The sequence below is a fragment of the Amblyomma maculatum genome, chromosome 1 (assembly GCF_055883805.1).
Source record: "Amblyomma maculatum isolate TAMU_Amacu chromosome 1, ASM5588380v1, whole genome shotgun sequence".
NCBI lineage: Eukaryota > Metazoa > Arthropoda > Arachnida > Ixodida > Ixodidae > Amblyomma > Amblyomma maculatum.
This window is the reverse complement of record NC_139344.1, coordinates 29,387,065-29,413,432: the sequence shown is the minus strand read 5'-3', so window position 1 is coordinate 29,413,432 and position 26,368 is coordinate 29,387,065. Positions and strand designations below refer to the sequence as shown.

At 46.3% G+C, this 26,368-nt stretch overlaps 1 protein-coding gene across 1 annotated transcript; it reads right to left on the bottom strand.

The window, feature by feature from the left end:
• Positions 1 to 543: 543 nt before the first annotated feature.
• Positions 544 to 26,144, bottom strand: LOC146202011 (paired mesoderm homeobox protein 2-like). The gene is made up of 3 exons (XM_084583846.1): positions 26,048 to 26,144; positions 4,021 to 4,313; positions 544 to 1,017 (listed from the first exon to the last, which is right to left on the bottom strand). The coding sequence occupies exons 1-3, from the start codon at positions 26,142 to 26,144 to the stop codon at positions 805 to 807; spliced, it is 603 nt and encodes a 200-aa protein (XP_084439972.1). The 3' UTR covers positions 544 to 804.
• Positions 26,145 to 26,368: the final 224 nt, after the last annotated feature.

Here is a 26,368-nt window from a genome sequence, read left to right as displayed (position 1 = left end):
TTCTGCAGTAAATCCCCGTTACTCCTAGCCCTATTCCCCCTTCCCCCCCCCCCTTTTTTTTTTTGTGCGCCCAATTTGACGCCTCCTTTTTTTCTCTTTTTTCTCGCAGTCTGAAGGCATCGTTTGCATCCCTAAGCCCCGAGTGTCCGCAGCTCACGAGCGAGGAACCAAAACTCTGCGCCGAAGAAAAAAGATAATAGAACATTCCTTCCGATCTGGATAATTTCTCGTGAATGGCGGAAGCCTGTAACAATTGACTGCCTCAATAGGGTGACCACCAAAGAACACACACATCCTTCTTCAAACAGACCGCGAGAAGCGACAATGGCATTGTGAGTATACTAAACACGCAATCACATCTCCAATCGGGCAGGTGTGATTGGGTGCACTTCCCACCCAATCGCACACGCTCGGTCCAGCTTTAGCGAGTTTAAAAAGCGCACTGTTGGCGGACGGCACCAAATTATCATGCAAAATGAGAGCAATATCAAGCACTCGGCATATTACCATTGCGAGCATGCATCTGTATTTGTGAATGCCAGCGACCTGAGGCGCACTCTCAAGCTCCCTTTATTAAATGAAGCGCAGCGGTCAGCTTCCTAGAACTCCGGCGCCTCCATATTATTTCTCTTTTGGGATTACACAAGTCTGTTCATACACAGCTCCCTCTTTCGACTGCGATGTACTGTCCCCGGCGTGCGGCCGTGCTTTCCCAAATCACTGAGCACTGTTGTAGTCCCGGATGGCGCGCACCGGACAGATTGTGGTGGACGATGGTGGACGGTCCTGGGACGGCGAAGCCTGCTAGCACCACCTGGCGGGGCTGTGCAGTGCCGGCGGGTGCGGAAGCAGTGCGGCGGCGCAATGCGGCCACGGCGCCTGCGGCGGCAACCGCGCCTGCTGGGCGGCCGGAGGCGGTGCCGCCATCATGGGTTGCTCGCTGGCCTCCACGCGGGCCACGCGTTGGGCACTGCGCTCGTTGCGCCGAAACTTGGCCCGCCGGTTCTGGAACCACACCTGCGATGAACGAAGAGATAAAAATGCACTGCTGTTCGAAGTAGTCGGACAGAGAGGGCAGCGAAGGCACAGAGCGATATCGCGGGTGAATAGTCGAGTAACCATATAAGGTTTCCATCTGTCCAACCTCAGCGTCGAGATTTGCACAGGCCTGAGTTAGTACAGGTCCAGATTATGGATCTGGGCTATCCATGTTTTCCCATGTTTTGTTTCCACGCTATAGCTTTCTTTTCGACACACTGGCCCTCCCGTAAGAGTGTGAAGAGCCTCGCTATCTTAAGTGTTTTAATGGTCTTCTCAATTAATCGTTGAAGAGTGCTTCCTACTCAATAACTGGATTACTTTGTAAACCTAGAAAACCAATACCCAAAGCCATCTAAATGAGCAAAACAACTCCTCCTCCAACCCTCCTCCCCCGGTACGGCGCTTAACTCCACGCTCCGACGATGATGGCTTTAAGAATCAGGGGCACTGCACCAGCTACTGGAAAAAGCAGCTTTATCTCATGTCTGCTGGGTGCATCGCAGCACAGCAGGGAAATGCCCATCAACAAATTTACGCTCCACTGGAACCACCGCCATCACCTTAGGAAACGGTGAGCGCAGCAGCCGACACCCATTGGAACACGTTTTGAAACAAGCAGTCCCGAACCCGGAACATATGTTATGGCAGGTGTCACTGTTTCCCTCACAACGTAGCACGCCACTAGTGAGCTCCAAAAAAACCATGCTAATATGTCTGTACGCAGCAGTTTGTAAACATTTCTGAAGGTGCAGTGAAACTCGAAGAACATTTCATCCTTAAAGCATCCAGTTGGCTACAGAGGCAGCAGTATCAAGTGTTCATATTCATGCAAATTTTGCTCTCAGTAGGAGCTCCAACGCAAGGCATCCTTCCCACCGGCTGTGATATTATAGTCTATTCAATTCCAGCGCGCGTTTTAAGCATTCGAAGAAGCGCGCGCTCAGGCTTGAATGTCTTCATTCCCACACGGCACACGAGCCGCCGCTACAGCTGCTGCTGTATCGTTCGCGACTCACACAGCACTTCGCTCTAACACTAATATTTTGTATCGCTCACTTCTCACAGACCACAAGCCACAGTGTGCTGCATCGTGGTCTAAGGCCGTAGCAGTAGGGCGCTGCGTGCTTTCGTTGCAAGTATCTCTTGCAGGGGTTATGCTCGAACAGAGTCGGGGGGGGGGGGGGGGGGGGGGGGGGGGTCGCCGTGTAGACAGCTTTTACCGCTCTAATTATGCCACCAGACTTCGCTTTTAAAACCAACAGGCGTCGTGATATGGCTGGAGCGCATGCCCCTTACTGCAGACTTCCGGCGGTTGCAGCCAAACGCTTGCCGTAGCTTCCACATGCTCCCTCCACCCCCTCGTCGCGAACGAAGAGCTCTCCCGCCAGCTGACGGCGGAAGAGGGGCGCGCCAGGGCGTCGGCGATGCTTATCTCCCCCCTGGCGGGAAGACCCACAGCCGACGACCCTCGGCGACAACGAGGCGACGAGGCGTCAGCAGCGACTCGGGGCCCCAGCGACGGTTCCTCGGGCGAGGCTCTTTCGTAGCGTCTGGGACTAGCGGATCGCGTTGCAACCGCGGAAGGCGAAGGAAAAACGAAACCGAATTCCTGCGCATTTTACGCTACGCGCGGAATATCGTGGCCTCAGCTCCGGGAAAGACTTGTGTCAGCGATGAAGTCCCTCCCGCTGTGTCACGGCTCGTTTCCGCTTTGCGGACGGAATACGTTCGGAAGCACTGAATGCGTCGGAGTTGGGAGCGAAAGCTACGATTGTTGGGCTCGTTCATGTTAAGTTCTTCGTGCGTGAAGGGCGTGGTGTCTCTGTGGAGGCTATAGAAACGAATGCACGCGTTTCGAATTCGTCCTTCCGCTTTCGCTTCTCCGAGAACGACGGAGATTTTGTGAGCCGTATGCCCCATTTTATGCAGTTATGCTTAGAGGATATAACCATGCGAAATTATACAGATATTTCTCTTACGGACATCTCGGTACACAGTGATACGTCAAGGCTTGCCAACGATATCTATGTGCGCATTTAAAAAATACTCCCAAATGTTTTCACTACAAGTGTGCTTTTTTTTTTCTTCAAAAAAAAAAGGGATGGCACAAAGTAAACCTTAAAATACAGCAAGCAGCGCTTGCTATGGCAAGTAAACAAACAATGAACAAGGCTACGAAACACAAGAGAACCATAAGTACATGTGACCAAAGTATAGCGGAAATAGAACTCAAATACATTGAAAAGAGCAACGTAATAAACGGCACGAAAAATGAAAGTAAATAACGCGGATGACCAGCACAACAGCGGTGAGAGAACTACACATCGTTTTCACTTTTTATAAGAGCTATTAAAATATTGTCGAAGTTACTTAATTGCGGTATTGGGTGAGCACCCGTTCAGTCAGTAATAGCTCTAGGTATGAATGGCTCGGCATCTGTTGGAGTGTGGCATGTTATACGTTTAGTTTTGAAAGGATCGATGGCCGTGGTAGGAAATGACGGCTGAATACGAATGAAAGAAATAATCATGCAGCGTTGCATGATGAGAAATTTCGAGAAAGAGCGTTAAATGGCCAAGATTGCGACGTTGGGAAATGTTGCCAAATCCAGCACGAGCTTTTTAAAACACTGCGGTTTAAGTGAAATGTGGGTAACGCTATTGAACCATAAGCGCGAGCTAGCAGCAAATGTCTGGAAACGTTCTCCGTAACCCGTGTATACTGAGCCGTCCTTTTCTCATTAAGAACCTCCCTCCCCCCCCCCCCCCCCCCCTTTTTTTTTTTCAGGGCTCATGTCGGCCGTTCTGTCTGGTATCAAAGACGGGCTTAAACAATGACAAATGCATTCAATATTGAACCAGGAGCAAAATCCTTACATAATAGGACTCCTAATTTATTATAAGTCAAGCGAGCAACCAGGGACAGGGGCCTCCTGCACAACATTCATGCAGCAGCTCCCTCGTGAGTGATCAGACTCACCTGGACGCGGGCTTCGCTGAGGTTCACCCTGACGGCGAGCTCCTCGCGGGCGAAGGCATCCGGGTAGTGGCTCCGCTCGAACGCCTTCTCCAGGGCGCTCAGCTGCTGGGCGGTGAACGCGGTGCGGCTGCGACGGGCCGCCTCAGCACGACCATCGGCGGAGTCGCTGCTACTGCTGCCGCTGCTGCTTCGGCCAGCGGCCACCGGAGGCGATGGAACGGGCGCGAGCCGCTCACCGAAGGCTTCCTCCCAGGCCCCGCGCGAAGGCAGGGGAGAGCGGCTGGCCACAGCACCTGGTCGCGCATGGAGGACCAACAGGGACGGCTGCTGATAGTTTCCATTTTATGAGCATCCCTATTTATTTATTTATTGGTGACGGGGTCTCAATTTACGACGCTATCTTTACGCAGTACCGCGCATCTGGTTTATCTTGGCCGTTTCTTCTTCCTAACGTATACATCGTGCTCGCAGTGAATATTGTACAGCGCTGAAACCATGTGAATAAAACTTTCTTTCTCTTGGCTGAGCTTTCTTGTGATTGTTTTGCTTTTTTGTTTAATTTCTACAGCGTAGAGGTTTCTAAACATCTGTACTTAATGATGCATATTCGCGCTCAAGAGCTGCCCCAGAGCTGACCGAGCTCGCCTATCTACTTCGCGTGAAGGTTTCGGGAGGACGGAAAAGCCTTGAGTAGCTCGGACAGTACAAAGTTGCTCTCACTTCTCTGTGTGGAGCCTGGCCATTAAAATTACCCGCATTCTGCAGTAACGGCCGCACTTCTTTAGCGTAGCGTATATGAACGCCGTACCACCGATATCAGAAAACAAGTGCAGGGAAAGTTAGGGACTTCGCTTCGCTATAACATAAGGAAGAAGAGAGCCAATACGCACTGACACTAAAGAAAGCATAGGAGGTGTTTATTTTTGAAACTTTGTTAAGCATTAATTAAATGCGGAGATAACTGACAACCACATTCCGGTGGTGGTTCCCGAACCCCTGACCTCGGAATTTCGCATCCAGCGCTCTGCCAACTGAGCTACGGTGAAGACTTTTTAATCTTCTACTTTCTCGGGTTTTTGCTCGGTCAGGGTAGGTTACACGCAGTATAAAAGCTTAAGAAAGTGGAATATCAAACAGCCGTTGCTGCAGCTCAGTGAACGACCACACCACTTCTCTGTGGTCGTTTCCTGTATGCAATTTAAGAAAGAATGTTATTACGCCCGGTGCAACAGTCATGTTTTTAACTCGCTTGAGCCCATCTTTCCCTGGGATTTCACAGTATAAGGTCCTGTACAATGGAGCTGGGAACAATTGTGAAATAAGATCCTTGTACAGCCGCTTTGGTTGGTACCGTCGCTAAATACTCTACAGAGTACCGCACACGCAAAAACCTTAAAGACCTGCCATTGACGCCACGTGGAATTCGCTACTTGACAACTGTTAATGATGATTTTCAGTATGACCTCATCATGCTATTGGGCCTTCACAATATTTGGAGGAGTAGGATGGCTTATAGACACTGTGATGTCGATGCACGATCTGTGTGTGATTATTTTGTTGAACAAGTGTATAGACTAAAAGAAATTTTGAAGCAGCAAGACGCTGCGGAGGAGGTCTTGAGTCTGATGGGCGAACTTGTAGTAATAAAAGTCCATTAGACACGGTCGTCAGCCAAGGGGCATGGCAACCACGATCTTTTACTGATGTATTTGTACCAATTCATGCAAAAAACGAAAAAAATAGTTGTGGCAGCTCAGTGGTAGAGCACCTGTCGCAGAATTCGGAGGACGTGGGTTCGAACCACACCAGCAGTATGTGGGTTTTTTTTTTTTCTTCTATTTTATAAGTAGTTATCCCCAAGTTTAACTAATTCTTCACACAAGCGTAAAAACATCCCCTGTGTTTCCCTTAGCATCAGTGGCTGTTGGCTCTCATCCTATGTGTATTGTACCGATATGTTATTTCTGCTTTTTATCGAGGCAGACCGGTAACCGTTCTCCGCTGTTAATAAACAAACGAATGTCGCAGGAAAACAACAAAAAATCAAAAATCACTGGCGTGCAATACAGTAGTAGACGGTAGATGGTCTAGCTTAGAATAAGATGATTTATTCACTCACAGCCTTTGTTCAGTCATGGCTAAAATTGGATGCATCCTTTTACGTTAGGTGGGTTCTGCTAAAGATTCGACCAACCTCTTTATATCTATCGCAGAATGCTTTTAGGTGCTGCCCTCCGATATTTTCAATCTTCGAACCAAACATGTGGAATAAGTTTTCGCCTCTTCAGCCTTGTTATTGTAAAGAAAAAAAAAAAATAGGTCTAGGCCCCAAAGTTCGACCTCATCAATACATAAAGATATAATTTATGAGTTTCTAATTGCACTAGGACACTTTCTGTCAAGTAAAAGAAAATTGAAGCTGTCAAGAAGATGCTCTGTTTCGGACCCTATTAGACAATGACTTCCTGCGTCTATACTGGCCGGTCTCCCGCACTGATTTCCGCTTTCCTTTTCCTCTGGTCCCCGCGGTTGATGCGTCGCGGTGGTATACACTGTAAAACATGTGCATGAAATCAGGTACTTTTAAAGAAAATTTCTGTACCAGTACAGAGAATATCTGTTCTACTTCATTGACCGAAATACATTCACAAAAAAAAAACAAACAGTAATTTTCTGTTTCCCAGCCGAAACCTTAATGGAAGGCAAACAATTTGATATATTTTTGCCGTCTGTTTTTATTTTCTATCGCAAACTGATTTTGACTTTGATAGTGGGTAAATGTTGAATAGGAAGCGAAATGGTATGAGAACCCTGATGACACTGTCCGATGATCGGCTGCGTAACAATTTAAATTCGAAAGAAGGTAACTAGTGGCGCCACATTGAGGTCCGTTTTTGGTTGGCTTCCTGCTACAGTGTTATCTGTTACGCCTTGTTCCACTTGCCTCTTTTCGGTGATTAGACAACGGCTGTTGCGAGGCCAATCTTATGGGTGCCATCGAGTATTGCCAGCACCGAAAGATATTTGTGAGATGTAGTGGCAAGGCTTTCGCCCTAAAATAGTGTTCATTGAAGAAATTGGCGCTTAAGGCAATTTTATCTTTCTTAGAAACAGAAAACGTCAAATGAAAGACAAGTAACAAAAAGATATATTCACATCATTATTTTCATTGGGACAGAAAACACACAAATAAGAAACAAAAAATGCGGTATAACAGAAACTTTTGCCAATTTACAAAAAAAAATTATCAGTTGTAAACAGAAAAAACTGCAAAATCACAGAAAAATTGAAAAACAGAAAACATAGCCGAACAGAAAATTTCTGGCAGGACAGCTGGCAGAAAATTTCTGTATTTTTCAACAAAATATTTTACAGTGTAGCGTCGCCTTGTCTCTCCCCATCGCTTTCCAATTTAAGGCGAATGCGTTAATGATCCGGTTTTTCAGAACATCCGGCAATTTCGGCGTTGTGAGCGACAATTAAAGTCTGCTTCTGGAAGGGGGTAGTTTGCACGTGACATATGTTGCAGGCACTGAAATGGTTGGTGAATTGTGTGATGAGCTCGATGACACGAGACAAGTCATGGTCAAGTTCCAGAGTGCTGCCAATTCAGGTAGCTCATTCGAGAGGGCAAGGAGAGATGAAAATCGAACCTTCCGACACCCTTCGGTCCCAAATCAGACACTCCACTTCTATACAGAGGCGACGGAAGCACGTTCGTAAGGCTTGGTTAAAAAAGGGCATTATCATTTATGCCCATGTCGAATGACCTTTCTTATAATGCGGTACCTATACGACTGTATGTTAATGAAGCGCAAATTAAGGAATTAGCGATTAAGCGGGTTGCAGAGGGCATGCCCTACGCAAACGAGGATTCGCAATGAGAGACACAGACGGGAGCCATTATCGATGCTGCGTCGTACCCTTAGAGGAGTGTAGACAGCTGCGTTTTTGTTGCGTGGTTTATTTTTTGTAACTATGCCTAAGTCTTTACTATACACGAATCACCACGTGATATCTACCACCGCTAAATAAGTATAATCTAATTTTTTAACCCTGCCATGTAACGCAGTGGTCAGGGCGCTCGAGCGCCTGTACCCAAGGATGCGGGAGCCAATCCCGTCCACGGCGGCCTCTTTTCGATGGAGGTGAAAAGCAAGGCGCCTGTGTACTGTGCTATGTCAGTGCACGTTAAAGAACCCCAGGGGGTCGAAACTTCCGGAGTCCTCCGCTACGGCGTCTCTCATAGCCTGCATCGCTTTAGAACGTTCAACCCCGGAAACGAAACTGAATTTCTTTACTCACGGTTACGGTTTCAGCAGCCAAACGATAGCTGTTTGACATCGAAGTTCAGTCTTAGACAGGTGTATGGTGGCAGTTTGAATCCCTGTACAACGCTGAAGTCTGCCTGCTTTAAGAACAGGAATCTCAAACAGTGAAGAAGTGGCGATTATTCGCAGGGTTGTTCATCCCTCACGCGACCTAAAGTTAATTTATCGGCTGTTGAAACGGAACCTGACGAGGAAAAAAAAATAAATTTGATTCAAATTTGTAGGCGAATATCATGCGGTGATTTATGGTCAGATGTCTTGAGTACAGTTGACAGAAAATGCGATCAAAATTTGATTTTCGTACTCTATCAAGGCCTGGCTTAGGTCTGCATGTGCAGAAATTCGTAACAGCTCATGGTTGTCTCATAGCGCGGTACACATACATTGAGAGAAAGAATCTGTGTGGGGTCAGTGTTGCTGCTGCAGGCAATCGAGGCTGAATTTCGTTAAAGCTTGCATAGGGCATACTAGCCGGTATTCCTCGTTATTAAGTAGGAAGCGTTGCAAAGTTGGTTACGAGACACAGTATATACTGCAAGTAACAAGAAAGAGCCCGATGAAGCGCTTCCTCATATACGTCCATGGTGATTCTATCTATTTATCATGCGCTTCCTATTCTATTGTATACTATCGCGCAAAGAACACGGCGTTGTTCGCATGAATGAAACTTCAATATGAGAAAATTGAATGACACTTTCGATACCAATCCACTCGTTAATTTTCAAGTTTTCTTGGCAGATTTAAAACGCCGTGCGAAAGAGAGCTCGAAAAGATTTCCTTTCACGCTGACGTGTGCCCAGATTGGAACCGTTGCCACCAAACCGACCAACTGGCTGGACTTCCTCCCGACTACTCTTGCTCTACTAGTTGAACGTCAGGTTAGACAGGCGTGTGCAATGTCATAGATACCGCTCGTCGGTTGTCTCGATGAGCCCTGGCTCTTCGATGCGTGTGCACTACAAAGAAAATGTCAGACTATCATGTGAGCGCGCGCAGTAGCGTTTGCACTTCAGTCGACGCCGCATGTATTGATAGTGCGTGGAGAAGCAAAGCTATTGCTCGCGCTGTTTTTCATCTGCCCGCAGCAGCACTTCCGGAAACAAAAGTTTTTCAACAGCCGGCTGCTACGGATCTTCTTGCGGCTTGGCGTCTACAGCTTACTCGTCTCGGCGCTGTTCAGTGTTAAGAGGTCCAGAGTAAGCGTGTTCCTTTTCGTTCCATGCTTTATTTCGTTCTGAGCCGTTCAGAATTCTCGCGCCACCTACAGTCCAGATTGAGAGTTCCCTATGGTTCCTGGATGTACAGGATTGATCTAAACTTTCCAGGTCGCATGGTCTGCTTTCGAGTCTTGCAGAGAGCCATTCATGACACCCTGTGTGCTGAAAACCTTTTCTAGATGACCGGGAGTGTCGTCCTCATCTTTTAAGAACCTGATATCATCACAGGCAGCCTAAGTACAAGGCTATGCTATTGAAAAAGAAACTTTGTGGTTAGGCGACTTACAACCAACGCTAAGCTTGCTACCTGATGCAGATTCCTATAACATTCTGTGCATCCTGGCACTCCCGGTCATTGCCTCTGCGTCACTGAGCAGGTGGCATGTACACGCAGCGGCGCAGATGTGCCTTGAAATCGAACACGGAGATTCGTGCATCTGAAGGCAGCTAGCCTGAAAAGAGAGCGTACTACGCGCGCTTTTACATCTCAGGAGCGCTTTGTGCAATGAGGTGCGGGCTCAGTAGCTTTTCTGAATTATTTTGTAGCCCTCCCTAAAGAATTTTTCTCCCAGTAGCTTCAGAATGTGTACTGCACAAAGGTGTCCCAAATCGGCACTTTAGCAATGATCGAAAGCTCCAGTTGAGCATATATAAGATCCTCGATGCACCTGCAGCTACAGCCTAGTTCCGTGCGCTCGAACGTGCGTTGACCTCCGAGCTATCAGCAAATGAAAGAAGCACTATCGCTGGCGCTCGCTTTTACGTTTAATGTGTGGTGTGTACGGAAGCAGATTTGAAAGGTTCATAAAATTAAAACTTGATGCTATGTAATATCTATAGTCATACCTGTGCCCCTTGGAGAAAAAATTACAGCTTTTCTAGAACTATTTATAGCTTTGCTGAAAATATTCAACTGCACCCGTCTTTAAAGCCTGAGTCGGCGTTTGGGAACATTGGAAGATGCGTCTATTCCAGCTGTCCCTGCAAATGTAGACAAGCCTTTTTATAAAAAGCGTCTTACAGCCGTTTGAAACCAAGTGAGTGCTCGCGTGGCCTAGTGTTTTTTTTTTTTTTTTTTTTTTATTCTCCAAATGTGTTTAATTAACAAAGGATAATCACCTAGCGTTTTAATTTTTTGCTTGAGGAGCAAAGTGTCAATTCAGAAGTTCTAGATCATCTCGAAAAACAACCGACTGTCTGTTTGCATCAAGGTATCATTTACGCAACTTTGTTTATTGGCCTCAAGGAAAACCGTGACCAGCTGCTGGAGCGTAGGTCTTTCCCAGTGCACACATAAACACCTTTGGTTTGGTTTGGTTAGGTTTGTGGGGTTTAATGTCCCAAAGCGACTCAGGCTATAAGAGACGCCGTAGTGGAGGACTCCGGAAATTTCGACCACCTGTGGTTCTTTAACGTGCACTGACATCGCACAGCACACGGGCGCCTTGCTTTTCGCCTTCATCGAAAAGCGGCCGCCGAGGCCGGGATTAGATCCCGCGTCCTTGGGCACAGCAGTCGAGCGCCGTAACCACTGCGCCACCGCGGCGAGGTCCATTGGGAAGGAAGAGCGTTCCAGAGAAAGGCAGTATATTTAAAGTCTAACTAAAAAAAAAAATAATCAAATTCAGCGTAAATGACAGCATAGTGCACAATTTTCAGTCCATCGTTTTTAAAGACGGTCTACAGCTTCTAAATTGCCACTTTTCTCGTGGAGCGAATAATTAGAAAGGTAATTAGTCTTTACTAATTGATAAACTTCTAAGAAAGAAAAAAAAATCACTTGGTCACGTGAATCTCAGCAGACCTAAATTGTTTTCACTCAGATCGGAAACGGATTCTTTAAAAGCTGTTTCATTTAGCTGGAGCACCAGGAATAGTGTTGCAACTCGCGCGTTCTGCCTTTATGTGGCAAAAAAAAAAAAAAAAAAAAAAAAGATATCCCGGAGTACAATGCGCTCTACAGCGTGGACTTGAAAGGCAACGTCTCGATATCTCGCAAGTTAGAGTTGGTTCACTGTAATCTTGATGAATTCATGAAATGACTGTCTCACCAAGTACTCACATGTCTCCCTTTCCACTGTAATCAGTAGCTTTCAGGCAAACTCTGCTGATAAGCATCGTGACGGGACTGTAGCTGTATAAACAACAATACGCACTCATATTATGTTTTATTTTCTTATGCCACAGTTCCTGAAGTGGGGTGACGAGGTTGTTTGTTATCCAGTAGTTCATATTAACCGTCTGGACAAGCACTGAGGATTCATCTTGACTGGTCATTTTGATCATTAAATCTAGCGCACTTACCCAACAGAACGCCCTTATATGACCATTCTGAAGCACCGCATTTTCGAGTGATTTTGCTCCGTTTATCCAGCGTGCCAGCCACAACGGTTTCAAAGGACATCGTGATAATAATAATAAAAAAAAAATGTGCCCCTCACTTTATCTTTTACTTCGCTAATTTCTTTGCCGATTCCTTTCCGCTGCGATTCCTTTAGGGGTGCTCCCACATAGTCCGACACATTTCTTGGGGTGGTCCTCTTCAGCTTCTACTTCTTCCTCTAGTTCATCTTCGTTCTCTTCCAAGCGATCGTAAGTTACATGAACAACTAGCCACGCAGCCATGTATACGTGTACTTGAGCGGACAGTGCACATTGTCCACTTTTAAGTGCCTGTAAATACCACACGATCCAGGCAGGCCTGACCTGCTGTTCTGCCCCAGTCTCCGCTTCCTGCAACTCTTGTTGCCTGCACCCTATGCTGCATGCGGTACTGTGCCGACGCTGTATCATCTCTCGTCTCTTGTGGAGGCTTGACCAGATCTCCCTTCCCCTCGCTCGCCCTTTTTTTTTTTTTTATTCCCATTATCACACCCGAATTCTCGGTGGCACGGATGAGTGGCACGATCCCAGATAGCTATGGTTCAGAAAGCCCACGAGGACCACTGTCGCTACTGAAGTCCTGGACTTACACCTCCGTCTAGAGGCTCAGGTAGCATTTTGACGCAGTTAGATTATTTCTCTATCTATCCCTCTCATTTCTCTACCTCTTCTGCATTGTCATGCAGGTCAAGTGGGCTCCTGCGGAAGCTGATGTCCCCTAATATTGAATTCCTTTTCCCTTTATCCGTCTACTACCTGTTCACCTTCATAGCACGCCTGTACATTGTGTGTCCATATGTCCCAACATACGCGGCTATTTATGCGGTACACAGGGGACATGCAGGGTATTCGTTATTTTTTTTATTAATTGTTCATGGGTTTTCATTGCATTGCAAAAAATGAGAGCTATTCCTCTGGGTGGTCTCTGCACGTGATTTCTGCAACAAGGGAGATATTATGTACTTTATGAAGATTAATTATCAAACATGTAATTGAAGCAAATTAATTAATCCACTGGTTAACTTTTACTATAAGGGGCAATATTGTATTGCGACATTGAAGGCCATCAATATCACTGATCAATCCCGCTTTTAAATTTTCTAGGTCGCCAGCGCGGCTCGGAATATCCAACGTCAAAAATATGCCTCTGAAAGCGGATTCATTTAATGGCTTTCACGCATTCCTTATTTATAAAATAGCGCCGCTGCACGCAGTACGGCCGTCTAAATCGTAATAACTACTTAGATGTCACCAAATACACAAACTGCGTCTTTATTGTATGCATAAAAAACGCAAGCGACGCCATTTTACGAACGAAGAATTCATAAAAGCCGCTTAAGCAGCTTCAAGGTATACACGTGTTTTTGGAGGTCAGTATTTCGAGCCGCATTTCCGATTAATAAGGTAGTCAAGACGGGAGGGGACGGCCAAGAGGCAGGCGTATACTGGAATGGAAGAAAACCTCGGAGGGCATCAATCGAGTTCGTGGAGGATATACGCGACCTGGTAGTCGGAAGGCTGGCAATATGGTGAGAGGGGGAAACCTGAGAGAAGTGGCGAATGAGCGTTTTCAGGGCGTCAGCTGTCAAAAAGGCAGTCACCGGAGGCATCAAGAAAAGGCTGCTGGCTCGCCGTCTGAACTACAATAGATCACTCTGGAAGCATGAACACCGACTACTCGTCTACACCGCCGTATGATCAGTGAACCCCAACACATCTTCCGACTCGGTGATCATCCCAGTAAGGAATACTGTATTAGGATTTTAGTCTTTGCGCAAGACGTGACAGTCTGGTGCAGAACTTACTGCTCTTCGTGGCGCTATGGGCTACATTCGTGATGACAGTTCCCAGCAAGGGTCTATTTTAACCGTCTCGAAAGCAGCGCTCCAGGGCTTACAAAATGCTCTTCGCCTTGGCTCCCACCAGCAAATTCCACAGATTTCCACGATTGTCGAAATCCGTGAACAACATGATTCCACCACTAATAAATGGCACGCCATTATTTATCGGTGGATACCTGGAAACTGCGGTATCAGAGGAATTCATAGGACACACTGAAGAAACATGGCGTGACATGAAGAAACTCTTGTGTCGATTGTAGCTTGGTGTTGCCATCCCGAATCATTATTTTTCTGTTATCAGCATTGCTTATAACTGTGCGTGTGACATCAGTGGTAGCGAAGAAACCATTTGATATATTCTGTGGGAATTCCTTATGCAGTGAAGGAATAAGATCTATAAACCGAGCCCTAGATAATTTAGACCAGCGCCCGCCGACCGAGAGAAAGATCCTTGGACGCTGCCAGCGCCGATCATTTGCAGCGATGGCCTGCCAGGCATTCCTCCGTTCCCGAAGAGCGTCGGGACTTCACGACATGCTATGACTTTACCGTGTATGGTGACATCTACAGCCCTTTTCCCTTCCTTTTCTCCTTCTCCTTTATATCCTTCACCTCTCTTCCCCAGTGCGAGGTAGCAAACCGACATCTTTTGCCGGTTTAGCTTCCTTCCTTAATTGTCGTCCTCCTCCTCCTCCCCTTTATCGACTAGGAAATAACAAAATCCATTCGTCATTGATGTTGATGGCCTTCGCGTTAAAAATGAAATAGTGCCCTAGAATCAATTAACAAACGTTGACCGGGTAAACTTAGCTAATTAATCCTCTAATGATGAGCTTTATGACACAGACAATGTGCGCCGAGCTATATAACCCACCTACACAAATTGTGCCAAGGCATCTGAGATAATTTTTTTTTAAGTAATAATTTCTAAACAGTAAAAAGAATCACCCAGTATCATGCACAGTGCACGCTTGTAACGATGTCATAATTAAGTGCTTATTCTATCCAGGTCAGCGATTTATTGCTTACGAGGTTTGTACGCCAAGCTTCGGCGAGGGAATTTAATAAAGTTCGTACAAGTGGTATTCTACTGTATATATACACACATATAAGATAGTGCACCAACCAACCCAACTATCCACCTATCCACCCTGTTAAAGTACTTTCACTTCTTTCTTTCTATATATATATATATATATATATATATATATATATATTATGATATAAAATAGCGCCAGCCCCTGGCCGTTGTCACTGACATTGAATAAATTGCATAATCAGCAAGTGCTCAAAATAAGAGCCAGACTCGTTCGTGTCATGCTAGTGAATGGCTTACTCTGGGGTCGTATTATATGCTCCGATCCCATCACAAAAAGTGTTAAAGACTTGTCAGTCAGCCACCACTGTTATTGGTCGACAGGTGCGTGGTCAGAATCAACCAATAGGAGCGCATATCAGTCAGCTAGCCAGCAGCACACGCTGAAAACACAATGAATTGTGCCACTTGTGTAAGTTACGCATCATAGGGCTGCGCCTCACTCTCAGACACTACTCTTAAAAAAAGCATACCAGTAAATTTTGCAATCTCCGTTGTTTACGCAACAAACAATGCACTATACTGATTTCGCGCTTTATAATTCTGAACGCTATGGAACTACAATTACAGCACTGATTGTGCTCACTTAGGAGTATCGCTTAGTCATCGAACCAGTTGGGTAAACATACTACGCAGCAAGTGACGTCCAGATTGGATTTAACGCCACATCGCGACATGGGATGTGAGGTTCGGTGCATTACAGGGCTCCGGATTCGTTTCAACGACCTGGTGAGGCCCTTTAACGGGCATTGTCATCGCAAAGTACATGGGTACCCCGTGTTTTACCTCCACCGGAAGGCGGCCGCCCGCGGCAGGGATCGAAATAACGTACTCGGGCTCAGCAGTCGAGTGCTCTAGCCACTAAGCTAGTAGCAGGGCCGCAAGTAATATATATATATGTCTGTATATTATCTTTTTTGAATGTCATCATCATCATCATCAGCCTGAATATAACCACTGCAGGGCGAAGTCCTCTATATTTCTCCAATTAACCCGGTTCTGTACTAGCTGCATCCACTTGACCCCTGCGAACTTCTTAATCTCATCCACCCACCTAACTTTCTGCCGCCCCCTGCTACGCTTTCCTTTCCTTGGAATCCAGTTTATTACCCTCAGCGACCATCGGTTATCCTCTCTTCGCACTACATGTCCTGCCCATGTCCATTTCTTCTTAATTTCCACTAGAATGTCGGTAACTTGAGTTATGTCTCTGACCCACTGTGCACGCTTCCTATCTCTTAATGTTACCCTTATCATTTTTCGTTCCATAGCCCTCTGAGTTGTCCTCAACTTAAGTAGAACCCTCTTGATTAGCCTCCACGTTTCAGCCCCATAGGTGAGTATGGGATGTGCGTACCTGCTATTCGTTACCTGGTAATTCCATTCAAGCGTGACCCGTGATTTTATGACCGCCTGAAACAACTATACGTGCACGTCAGTGAATACCTTTCTCTTGCTGCTAGCGTACGTAACTTGTAATTTCAGGATCTATTTCTAAAGCAGTAATTGGTAACAAGTTATGCGTCAATATCAGCTATTGTTTTATGCGTATTTAGGGCAGTAGCTGTGCGTCACAGTGGATCAGGTATTCGTTCAGTGTACATCCTTCATTTACATTGTGTATGCGGACATCTGTTTTACGCTTTTTTAGTTTTTGTGAGGCAGGAAGTAGATGAGCAACGACCCTTCGCTTAGTCTCTTCATCAGGTTTAACTAGCTGAAAGGAAAACCGGAAAGTGAAGCTGTTCTTAGCTTCAATTGCTCTATAATATATATGCTGACAGATGAAACACTGTACAGTATAACTTCGCCACAGGGGAGGTAATTTTCCGTCGATCGCTAACGCCTTTCATGCCTAATTAGGCGGAATAAATGAACAATTTGCGGGCGAATATTTTCAACACGCGCTTTCTAAGATAATTCTGCCAGAAGGCGTATCCTTGGAGTGGTACCGCCTCTAAGCTTTGCAAATATGCTTGCACGGAAGTTTCAATGATGAAATAGTGCATTAATTAAGTTTAGTTAATTAGGCGCTTGACGGCCGCAACTGTCCTCTCATTTTGTGTCCACCTGGTCGTATTACCTAAGCGCGGAAACGGCATCTGTGCACGGATCCACATTTGTTTTAATCAATTTCTGAAGATCTATTTTTGAACGCCCTGTATAGCGTAATGTTTAGAGACGATATTGCTGAACACCATTTGTTACTTTTTTATTAAGAGAGAGGGTCGAATTAACATCAACATTTCGTGAAGTTTTCAAACACCTCAGCTGAAGCTTCCTAAAAAATTCCTAATCGAGTGGGCAAGTAAGGAAGACGTTTCATCCGCGCTTTACTCAAAAATAATTGGCCGCTTCTGAGTCGCGGTACCCAGAACAGCATTCTGCACACAGTGGTGCACATATATTTCAGTGCTTGGTGCAAGATGGCCTTAAATGCCCGCGTGCCATTGAGCATAGCACAACACAAAACATTCATTTCGAATGTGGGGCTCTGAAAGTTTCTAAATATTTTCTCTGAAATCTGTTACAGAAGCAACAGCTGTTACTGCCTCAGTGACTATCTTTTTCATTACAATTAACGGTGATGTTTGCTGTACCATTGCACAGTCAGTAAGGAAGAAACATGCGACTGAAGTGTTGTAGCTGATAGGTGTTATGGCTGTAGCGAGAAGAGCCACTCTCTCGAGCCCAAAGTTGATTTTTCAAATTCACGCACTGTTATGACAATGTTGTTGAAGCTTCGGCCGCTCTGGAAGCCTGACCGATTTGGAAACCACAGCGCATGCATGCAGATTGCGAGTCAGGAGAAAATAATGGGTTGAAATAACCTTCTGTTTGTTGCACCTTTTTTTTTTTTTTTTTCATTATAAGAAAAGAAAGCCCTCTCGTCAGCTATAGTGTGTCTTGTACACGTGCACCAAAGCATTACTGCGGTTTGTCCTGTTGAAGATGCCAAGATCTGTGGTGAAATCCTTCTTGAAACTTTCCGTTCACTTTTTTATTAATAATTTCCGATAGCTTTACTTGATTCTCTGCAGCTCCTCAAGAAACAAGTGGCGATGCGGGGAGATTTGGAACGCCTCGTAGTAGTCAGTGCAGATCTAAATGTCCGCTTTGCGCGCATTTTTTCAAGTGTTTTCCCCTCTTGCCTTCCGCAACTTGCTTTCTGTAGAGTCTGTCACTCATTGTTTCCGCCGCGCTCACAATGGCGTCTCTTTCCGGCATTTGCGCCTGTGGGTTGGCCGGACGAAAGCAAATGGAGGGAACCAGCCGCCAGAGCGAGATACAGGCGGGGAAACCAAAACCAAGTGCGCTCATCCTACGCTCGTCAATGGGAACTTTAAATATAAATCGATGGGGAGAACGGCTCAGAATGCGAATCAGACGTGTTTGCAGTGAAATCTACTGCCGTGTGCTGGGCTTAGCCGCGTGCACCTGACGAACTGTAACACCGGCCTTGCTGTTTGTTTAGCCAACAATGTGGGATGCCGGTTTCCTGGGAAACCCACTCGAAACAAATCTATTGGCTAAACAAAAAAGCATAAAAGCAATAACAGCATTTGACAACCAGGGGCTGTGGAACAATAGGTAAGATTCCTCCAAGCCGACTAGTGACGTCTGTTGGACTGTAAATGATGATTAAATACGCCGTGACAACTAAAGCAGGTAGCAAGCCGGATAGAGCGTGTTTAAGTATGACGATGAATCGCTGGAACTCGCACTCTCGCGAAACATCTCACCCTCCGCGTTAAACACTATGATGAATAAGGGGACGAACCGAGCCGTTAAGACCGTTGGGCCATTCCGCGCGAATGCGTCGCCGCCGGTCATCGCGTCCAAAACAAACGCGCCATGCGTGCACCACAGCGGGCCGCTCCCGCTGGCCGCTCGGTCTTTAATTCTCGGTTTCAATTCCGCGTAATCTAGCTACATTGTCCGCGAATTAAGCGACCGCACTAGCAAGACCACCCAACAAAGGGATGCAGCAACCGGGGCCGGGTAGCCCCAGCCTTCTGGAAGAGTCGTGGTCGCCCTTCGAAGCGTTCGCGTGCGTCACCTTCCCGCTACCGCGCGCTACGTACTATACGGGGCGGCGCACGGTTTTACGGGAGCTGGTTTTCGTACGCCTCTCTCGCGTGTGCGGAGACGGCAGCCGCGTCCGCACTCTTCTTTTTCCTCGTTTCGTCCCAACCGCTCGTAAAAACACCGGCGCGCGTTCGGCTGAGCTTGCGCCTCGGCGTCGCCAAGTCGGCCGGCCCCGATTCCAGGAGCTCGACGCACGAGGGAGCCCGGGCGGCTGACGAGCTGGGGCTGACCATAACCTGCACTCCGCGCGGTCGGTGGTTACTGCTGCGCTGGCGCCTACTGGACGGAATTTCGGCTAAGTGGCTGCGTGCCCATACGCACGCAATACGACGGGGAAAAAAAAATGAGAAGTCGGAGAAAGCCGAAGCGCTGCAACGAAAACAAGTGTGCGCCACGTCCAGCGCTGCGCGTGCACTCGCCCTTGACCCGGAGAGAAAACCCAACATGCATATGTTAAGTGTGTACATTTTGGGCTTGCGGTTCGTGGTAACTTGGTCAGCCCGGAACAACAAAGCGGTGGCGATTAAATTTTGTACGCAATTATCGCAGTTAGGCAGAACGACGTCGAGCGGTCTTTCGATTTGACCATGACGACAGATGTACGGCTTACGATTCATTATGTTAAGGCCAACAGAGGTAGCCGACAGCAAAGGGCCCGTAGAAAACTTTCTCCACGACACACTTAAACGTGCATTACCTCGAAAGCAAAGCAGAAACGCTAGAAAGCGCCTTCAGGTGAATGCGTGTAGCCTTGGTCAAGTTTTGGCCTCTACTGCTTGCAAGGCGTGTGACGAGGTTCTGTTCCTTTCTAGGATACGATGCTCATTTAGGCCGCGCGTAACGGGTACTGCATACTAATTGCGAGACTTTTGGAGTCAACAAAGAGCAAAAAGCGGGGAATGGTTCAATACATTATTTTCTTTCAGATAGGCTCGTCTGTTTGCAAACTAGCTCAGGGGCGTAGTATACCGTAAACATCAGCGATAACGAGGATGAGGATTAAAAACATGACAACATGACAACATGAACCTAATGAATTTTTGAAGCGTTACTGTGAATGGGTTTCCTATTTTTTAGAAAAGATATTCGTAGCATCGTTACGTGACTGCACTGAACCGAGTGACTGGCTGTTAGCAAGAGTTGTTCCGGTTTTAAAATCTGGCGACAAATTTGTTGTTTCCAATTATCGTCCAATATCTATCACATGTTGTGCATGCAAAATGCTTGAGCATATAATATGTAAATATCTTGTAGAATACATTGAAAGTAATAGACTTTTTTACAGTAAGCAGCATGGCTTCCGGAGTCGTCTATCGACAATAACACAGCTTTCTGAAATTACTCATGCTTTTGCGACAGCCATAAACTCGAGAGAACAAATTGATGTGATTACAGTGGACCTGTCTAAGGCATTTGACAGAGTGTGTCATACGAAACTTTTGCACAAGCTGCAAGAGTTCGGTATCGACGTGCAAATTATCAGTTGGATTCAGGCTTACTTGTTGAACAGAGAACAGTTTGTGGTTATTGATAATGTTTACTCATCAACATCACCAGTGTCATCCGGTGTTCCGCAGGTGTCCGTTCTTGGTCCCATATTATTTTTGTTGTACATAAATGTCATTGTAAAGGACATACGCCCTCTTGTTGAAGCTTGATTATTTGCTGATGACATCGTATTATTCTGTCGCATAAAAAGCCTGCAAGACCAAGTCCTTTTGAATGACTCTTTAAAAGTTGTGTATGAATGGTGTGTTAAGCGGGACATCGAAATCAATTTTGAAAAGTCAATTAATATGATTGTGTCGAACAAGAAAACCCCGTTAGTGTTTCCGTATACAATTAATAACATTGAAATAAAACGTTCCAATAGATTAAAATATTTAGGTGTTACGATTTCTCATGATTTGAACTGGAGTGATCATGTACAGAATATTTGTGGGGCAGCCCAACGAAAGCTTGGATTCCTACGGCGAAAGTTAAGAGATGCGCCACCGGCTGTCAAACTAAAAGCTTATAAATCATTGGTAAGGCCAAGTCTGGAATACGCGAGCATAATTTGGTATCCAAACCAGAAATATATCATAGATAAGCTTGAACGCATTCAGAGATTAGCAGTGAGGTTCGTGTTTTCTCGCTATCGAAGAACACAGTCCGCAACCGAACTTATTTCACTTGCTGAGCTACATAACCTTGGCTATTCGTAGGAAAATTGCTAGGCTCAAGTTCCTTTATCAACTTTATAACAATAAACTGAATTTGGATTCCGGCTTGTACTTGCGGCAGCCCGGGAGTCATCTCGCGCTAATCATTCCTTTGCAGTGATGTCGTATGTGCCAAGAGTTGATGTATTTAAATTTTCGTTTCTGCCTAAAGCAATCATTGAATGGAACAACCTTGACCGAAGCGTATTTGAAAAAACTTGTTCATCAGAAACTTTTGAGAAAGAGTTGGAAATTTGTTGTGCTGCTTGAATGTACATTGCCCACTCTGTAACAGCCCGGAAGGGCTAACAGTACCTGCAAATAAATAAATAAATAAATAAATTTCCGTTCAGCGCCTACGGCCGTAGCTGATTAATTCAAAATGTCCATATGCACGAAGCCTGTTTAACAATCCATACGCGCGCAGAGAACGAACGCTGAAGAGACTGGGGTAACTGCGGTAAGAAAAAATGAAAGAAAAACGCACGGGTGACGAGGGCAGGGGAGGGATTATTGGGACACGTCAGCACGAATACGAAAACATGCTCAGAACTGCCCCCTGAGCAGTGTAAACAAACGCAGTAAGCTCTATTGCGTTGTTAGGTGCGATGAAAACAAAATAAACACTGCTTTTTTTTTTTTTTGTCACTCCGTGGTTTTTAAACACCTATGATTCGTCCAGGCGCCCATTGGCAATTCACTATTCTGAAGTTTACTTCCAGCCAATGCCTAATATCCGGATGACAAGGAAAGAGATAGCAAAACGATATTAGTACGGGGCAAAGTCTGGCGAAGATCAGGTATGCTCCGTGGCTGCTCTTCATTCCTGGAGTGCGAACTTAGCGTCGAGAATAAACTGCCAAGACGACCTGCATGCTGTAATCGCGAGAAATAAACGAATTTTTTTCTCATTTACTTCAAATTGTGGGATTATATTCTAAGCTGTGAGCAATGTGTCTTTTTACAGCCGTATGTGGAAGCAAAAGAAGCCACACATTTACGAGGGGGTACCCAAAAGAAACCGAACTTATTTTCTCTTGAACCTATTTATTCATATTTTAAGCCGAAACTTTCAATCTCCTTGAAAGTACTCTCCAGTTGCACTAATACACTTGTCTAATCTTTCATTCCACTTTTCAAAAAATTGTTTAAATTCATCGTTTGTGATGCTTGACAGCGGCTGCGTCGTTTTTTTCTTTGTCTCTGCAACATCAGCAAAACGCTTTCCTTTCATGCATTTTTTTCATTCTGGGAAACAAAAAAGTCACACGGGGCAAGGTCCTTTGAGTATGGGGGGGGGGGGGGGGGGGAGAATAGGGGTCATACCATTTTGTGGTCAAATATTGATGATTGCATAAATTTTTCAAACATTTTCATGTGTTCGGGGTCATGGAAGGACGACCAGAACGAGGTTGGTCGTCAATTGACATTTCAACAATTTTGAAATGGGCGAACCACTCAAACACTTGAGGTGGTTTCCCCTTAGCATCATTCTTGTACGACGTTTTTAACATTTCAAGAGTTTCTGTTCTATTGTTTCTGAGCAAAGCACAATTTTACCGCCGCACGCTGTTCACGAACATCATCCATTGCAAAAATGACACTCACAGAAAACATTTGTCACTATAAATTCTGCCGAAGGTAATACGTCTGAACTTCAGCGATGCCACTCAACGGACTGACTCTGGAATGTTCACTCTATGCGCTCCTAGCGGCAAAACACTGTACTACGAAAGCGCTGCCCACCAAAACATTAGTTCGGTTTCTTTTGGGTACCCCCTCGTACGCCTTTCCCCCCTGTTTCTTTATTTCCTTTTTTTTTTTGTTGTTGTTTTTGGTGGCTCAGCGAGAACTGCGTTTTAGCTACTATACACGACGAGCGCAGACGTACAGCTCCGTGCGATAGCATATTTACTGAGTCCTTCGAACAGTTTCTTCTGACTTCTTACTGACCTCCATAGGACCAGGGCAGTTCCTAGCGATTCGTAATTGTGATTGTTCGTTACAAAGGGCGTTAGAATTGTAAACAAATATATAATTAATTAATAGATTGTTGGATGTTGCCGAGACGAAGAGCGCTTAGTACTCTGTTTCTATTAGAAAAGAGAAGCGATCGGAGCACACAGAAAAACTGTTCTTCCCTCAACTTTGCGTTGTAATAACAAAGCTTAATCCTTCGGATGTTCATGCGGAATATGTGCACACACAGTGCGCATGCCAGTTAGCACCAGAGAGGTAAACAGTGCACGGTTGGCATTCGACGCACTGCGTGTGTGGGCACGTCGCCGCTATGCGCGTTATAAATCGCGACAGGATGTGCAGGCCACTCGATGTTCGTCTGACCTTCGCCTGAATATCGCTACAGTATAACTGCGGCCTGCGAGAAACTGTGTCCGCTGTACATACGGCCGCGCCTGATGTCTATGCTGTCTGCAACTGTTTTCTGCGTAATGATAAAGCATATCAGCGTTATCGGAATGCATACTCCAAGTTAATCCGGTCACTGTTCACAATGTGTATTAAAATCGTCAATAAACGAACGAATAAAGTGGTGTGATAGTGCGAGCGAGTGGCATTCGAGTGATTCTGAAGCGTGGTAGTGTGCGCATTTCGCTGTAAACGCTCAAAACATGCCAGTTGCACAAACACCCCCAACTCTTTTCAACTAATTCACCGTTTCGTTTTCTTTTCCTTTCCTAAAGGCTTTGTTTGTTTGTTTTTTTCCCTTAAAGCTTTCTGCATGGTCACCAGACGGCGTCAGCACACACGGAAGGCCACGCTCTCGGTGCATGGAACCTGCGGGTTACATTGCCACAATCGTTGAGCGGATGTATACTAACTTCTTGCCGTAGCTGTGGATGACAAATCAGAAGACGGAAGGCAAAAGAAGAAATGAAACGTGGGCAACAGTGACTTGCCAAATGAATTCTTGAAAGACAGGAAAACAGCGGCCAGTTTATACCATGTCCGGGAGGGCCAGGATCGTCACCTACAAATTAACTGGAAGTCTATTTTCGAGCCATTTATCTCGACTGGTTGCCCGAGCCCTCCTCCCTCTAAACGAGTGGGACAGAAATTTGCTTTCGAATTCGGCTTCTTACCGTACACCCGCAGTTAAGTGCACAGCGATCCCAATAAAACATGGGTTCAACTACGTGCCAGAGAATCATTTATAGTTGTTACGTTTCGTGGTATTAGGGCAGGTGTATTCGCAGCGTTGGATTCAGATCAGGCGCTTGGCGTTCTTACCAGCCTACGACACGATGCTGCGCCAAACCCGATTTCTCTGGACCGGACCCAACTTGGCGCAGGCCGCTTAAATAACGTTTCACACACTTTCACTGCGGGGCCTGTACGACGCTCCCAGAATCGTGAGTTGACCATCAGCAGCCGCCTGTACATCAGCTTCATCACAGACATTTTCAGACACGCTACCACTGTGGGAGATTCATGCAACAGAGCAATTACGCAAGCCTGAATCCATCGTTTCAGTTATGCGTTTCGATAGAGTGCTACAAAGCAAAGAACGAAAAGTCTTTAGGTGCCTCAAAACATAATTAAGACAACCACCTGCAGACGTATTTAATAGGTAAGCGGAGCGATTCATTTGATACTCAAAAACCACGAAAGAGTTCAACTTCGCGGTAGATAAAATGCACATTCCAGTATTATGTTGTTACCTTCCTACTGGTATCAAGGCTGTCGATGACGTGCCAAAAATTTACTAATATAGCCTAGTTCCCAAATTGAATAGTGATGGTGCGCCTGTTGCGACAAGGCACAGAGGAGGCCAGACTTCAGTGAAAGAAATAAGTCTAGTGAAACAGGACACATGCGTCGTCTTCTCCAAAAATAACCAAGCAGCATACTTTGTTTCTCCCTTTTATAGTGCATCAGTTGAGGCTTTCTTGACGACCAACAGCTCTTGAGAAGTTGGAAAGAGGGTTCTCCTTACCTTACACAGACTTAGGGCTCAGTGGGTAGCTTAAGCGCTCCACTACATGACAGAAAAGCAAATCGTGCAGCCTGATTATTTTTGGCAGAAGCGGTGCCTATACCCACTGGCCTGGGTTTCACAAGCCTTCAAAAGAAGGCACGTTCAGTTGCCGTTTCAATCAGACATTGCCCACAGCTAACAAGCACGTCAGAGACAGGTTGTTTGAATCTTTCATGAGCTTTTTCAATACTGCACGTAATCTCAGCGTGCGAGTTCACAGTGCACAAGGAAACCTAGCACTGGAATCAATACCACTGCTGCCACTGGAATCTAAGCTTGAAAACTAATAGTCTCGCCCTAAAGACAAGTGGTGGACTCCAGAAATTTCGACCACCTGGGGTTCTTTAACGTGCACTGACATCGCACAGCACACGGGCGCCTTGCTTTCATAGCCTTGCCTCTCAAAGCCTGAGTTGCTTTAGGATGTTAAATCCCACAAACCAAACCAAGCCAAACCATTAGACAAGCGAAATTTCTTCCGTGACTTCGTGTCCTAAACCATCTCATGGCATGACTATACCTACAGAGTGTTACCTGTGTTCGAAAGTGTTGTATTTCCTTGCCTTCGACACTACCAGCACGAATGAAGACATGCCAGAAAATTCCCTGTTAAGAGACTGGCGCGTTGTGTTCACTCTGAGCCCGAAAACGACAGGGAGGAGGCAATCGTCCTTTCAGAACGCATTTCGACAGAGGCTCACGAAGCCAACTGCAGTCAGGCTGCCCAAGTGAACCGAAAAAAGTGCTCATCTACGACTCTCTGCAGTAACTCCGCCGTACGTGCCAGTGTGAGGCATCCCAGAAGGCACCGACGAATTCTGAGGGTGACCGGACGGCCGTGCCGGCATTAACAACGTGGGCGGCGCTTACCTGTAGACGGCTGCCTAGCGCGCTGTGCAGCGGGCGCCTGGTCGAGCAGGCGCTGCACGGAGAAGCCCTGCGCCGCGGCCTGGTGCTCGGGTCCCATGGAGGCGCTCTGGGCCCAGCGGCGGCCCAGCGCCAGGACGGCCCCGCCCGCTCCCTTCGAGCGACCAGGGAGGAGGGGCCTGTGCCGCCAGCACGGCGCCCAGAGCGCGGGCTCGGGAGCATACGGAGACGCCCCGGCACCACCATCCCACCCCCCTTGGCAAGGGCCCCCGCAAGGCAAGGCCTAAGGCCCGCAGACCGGCAGAAGCGCTGTTGCGACGCAAA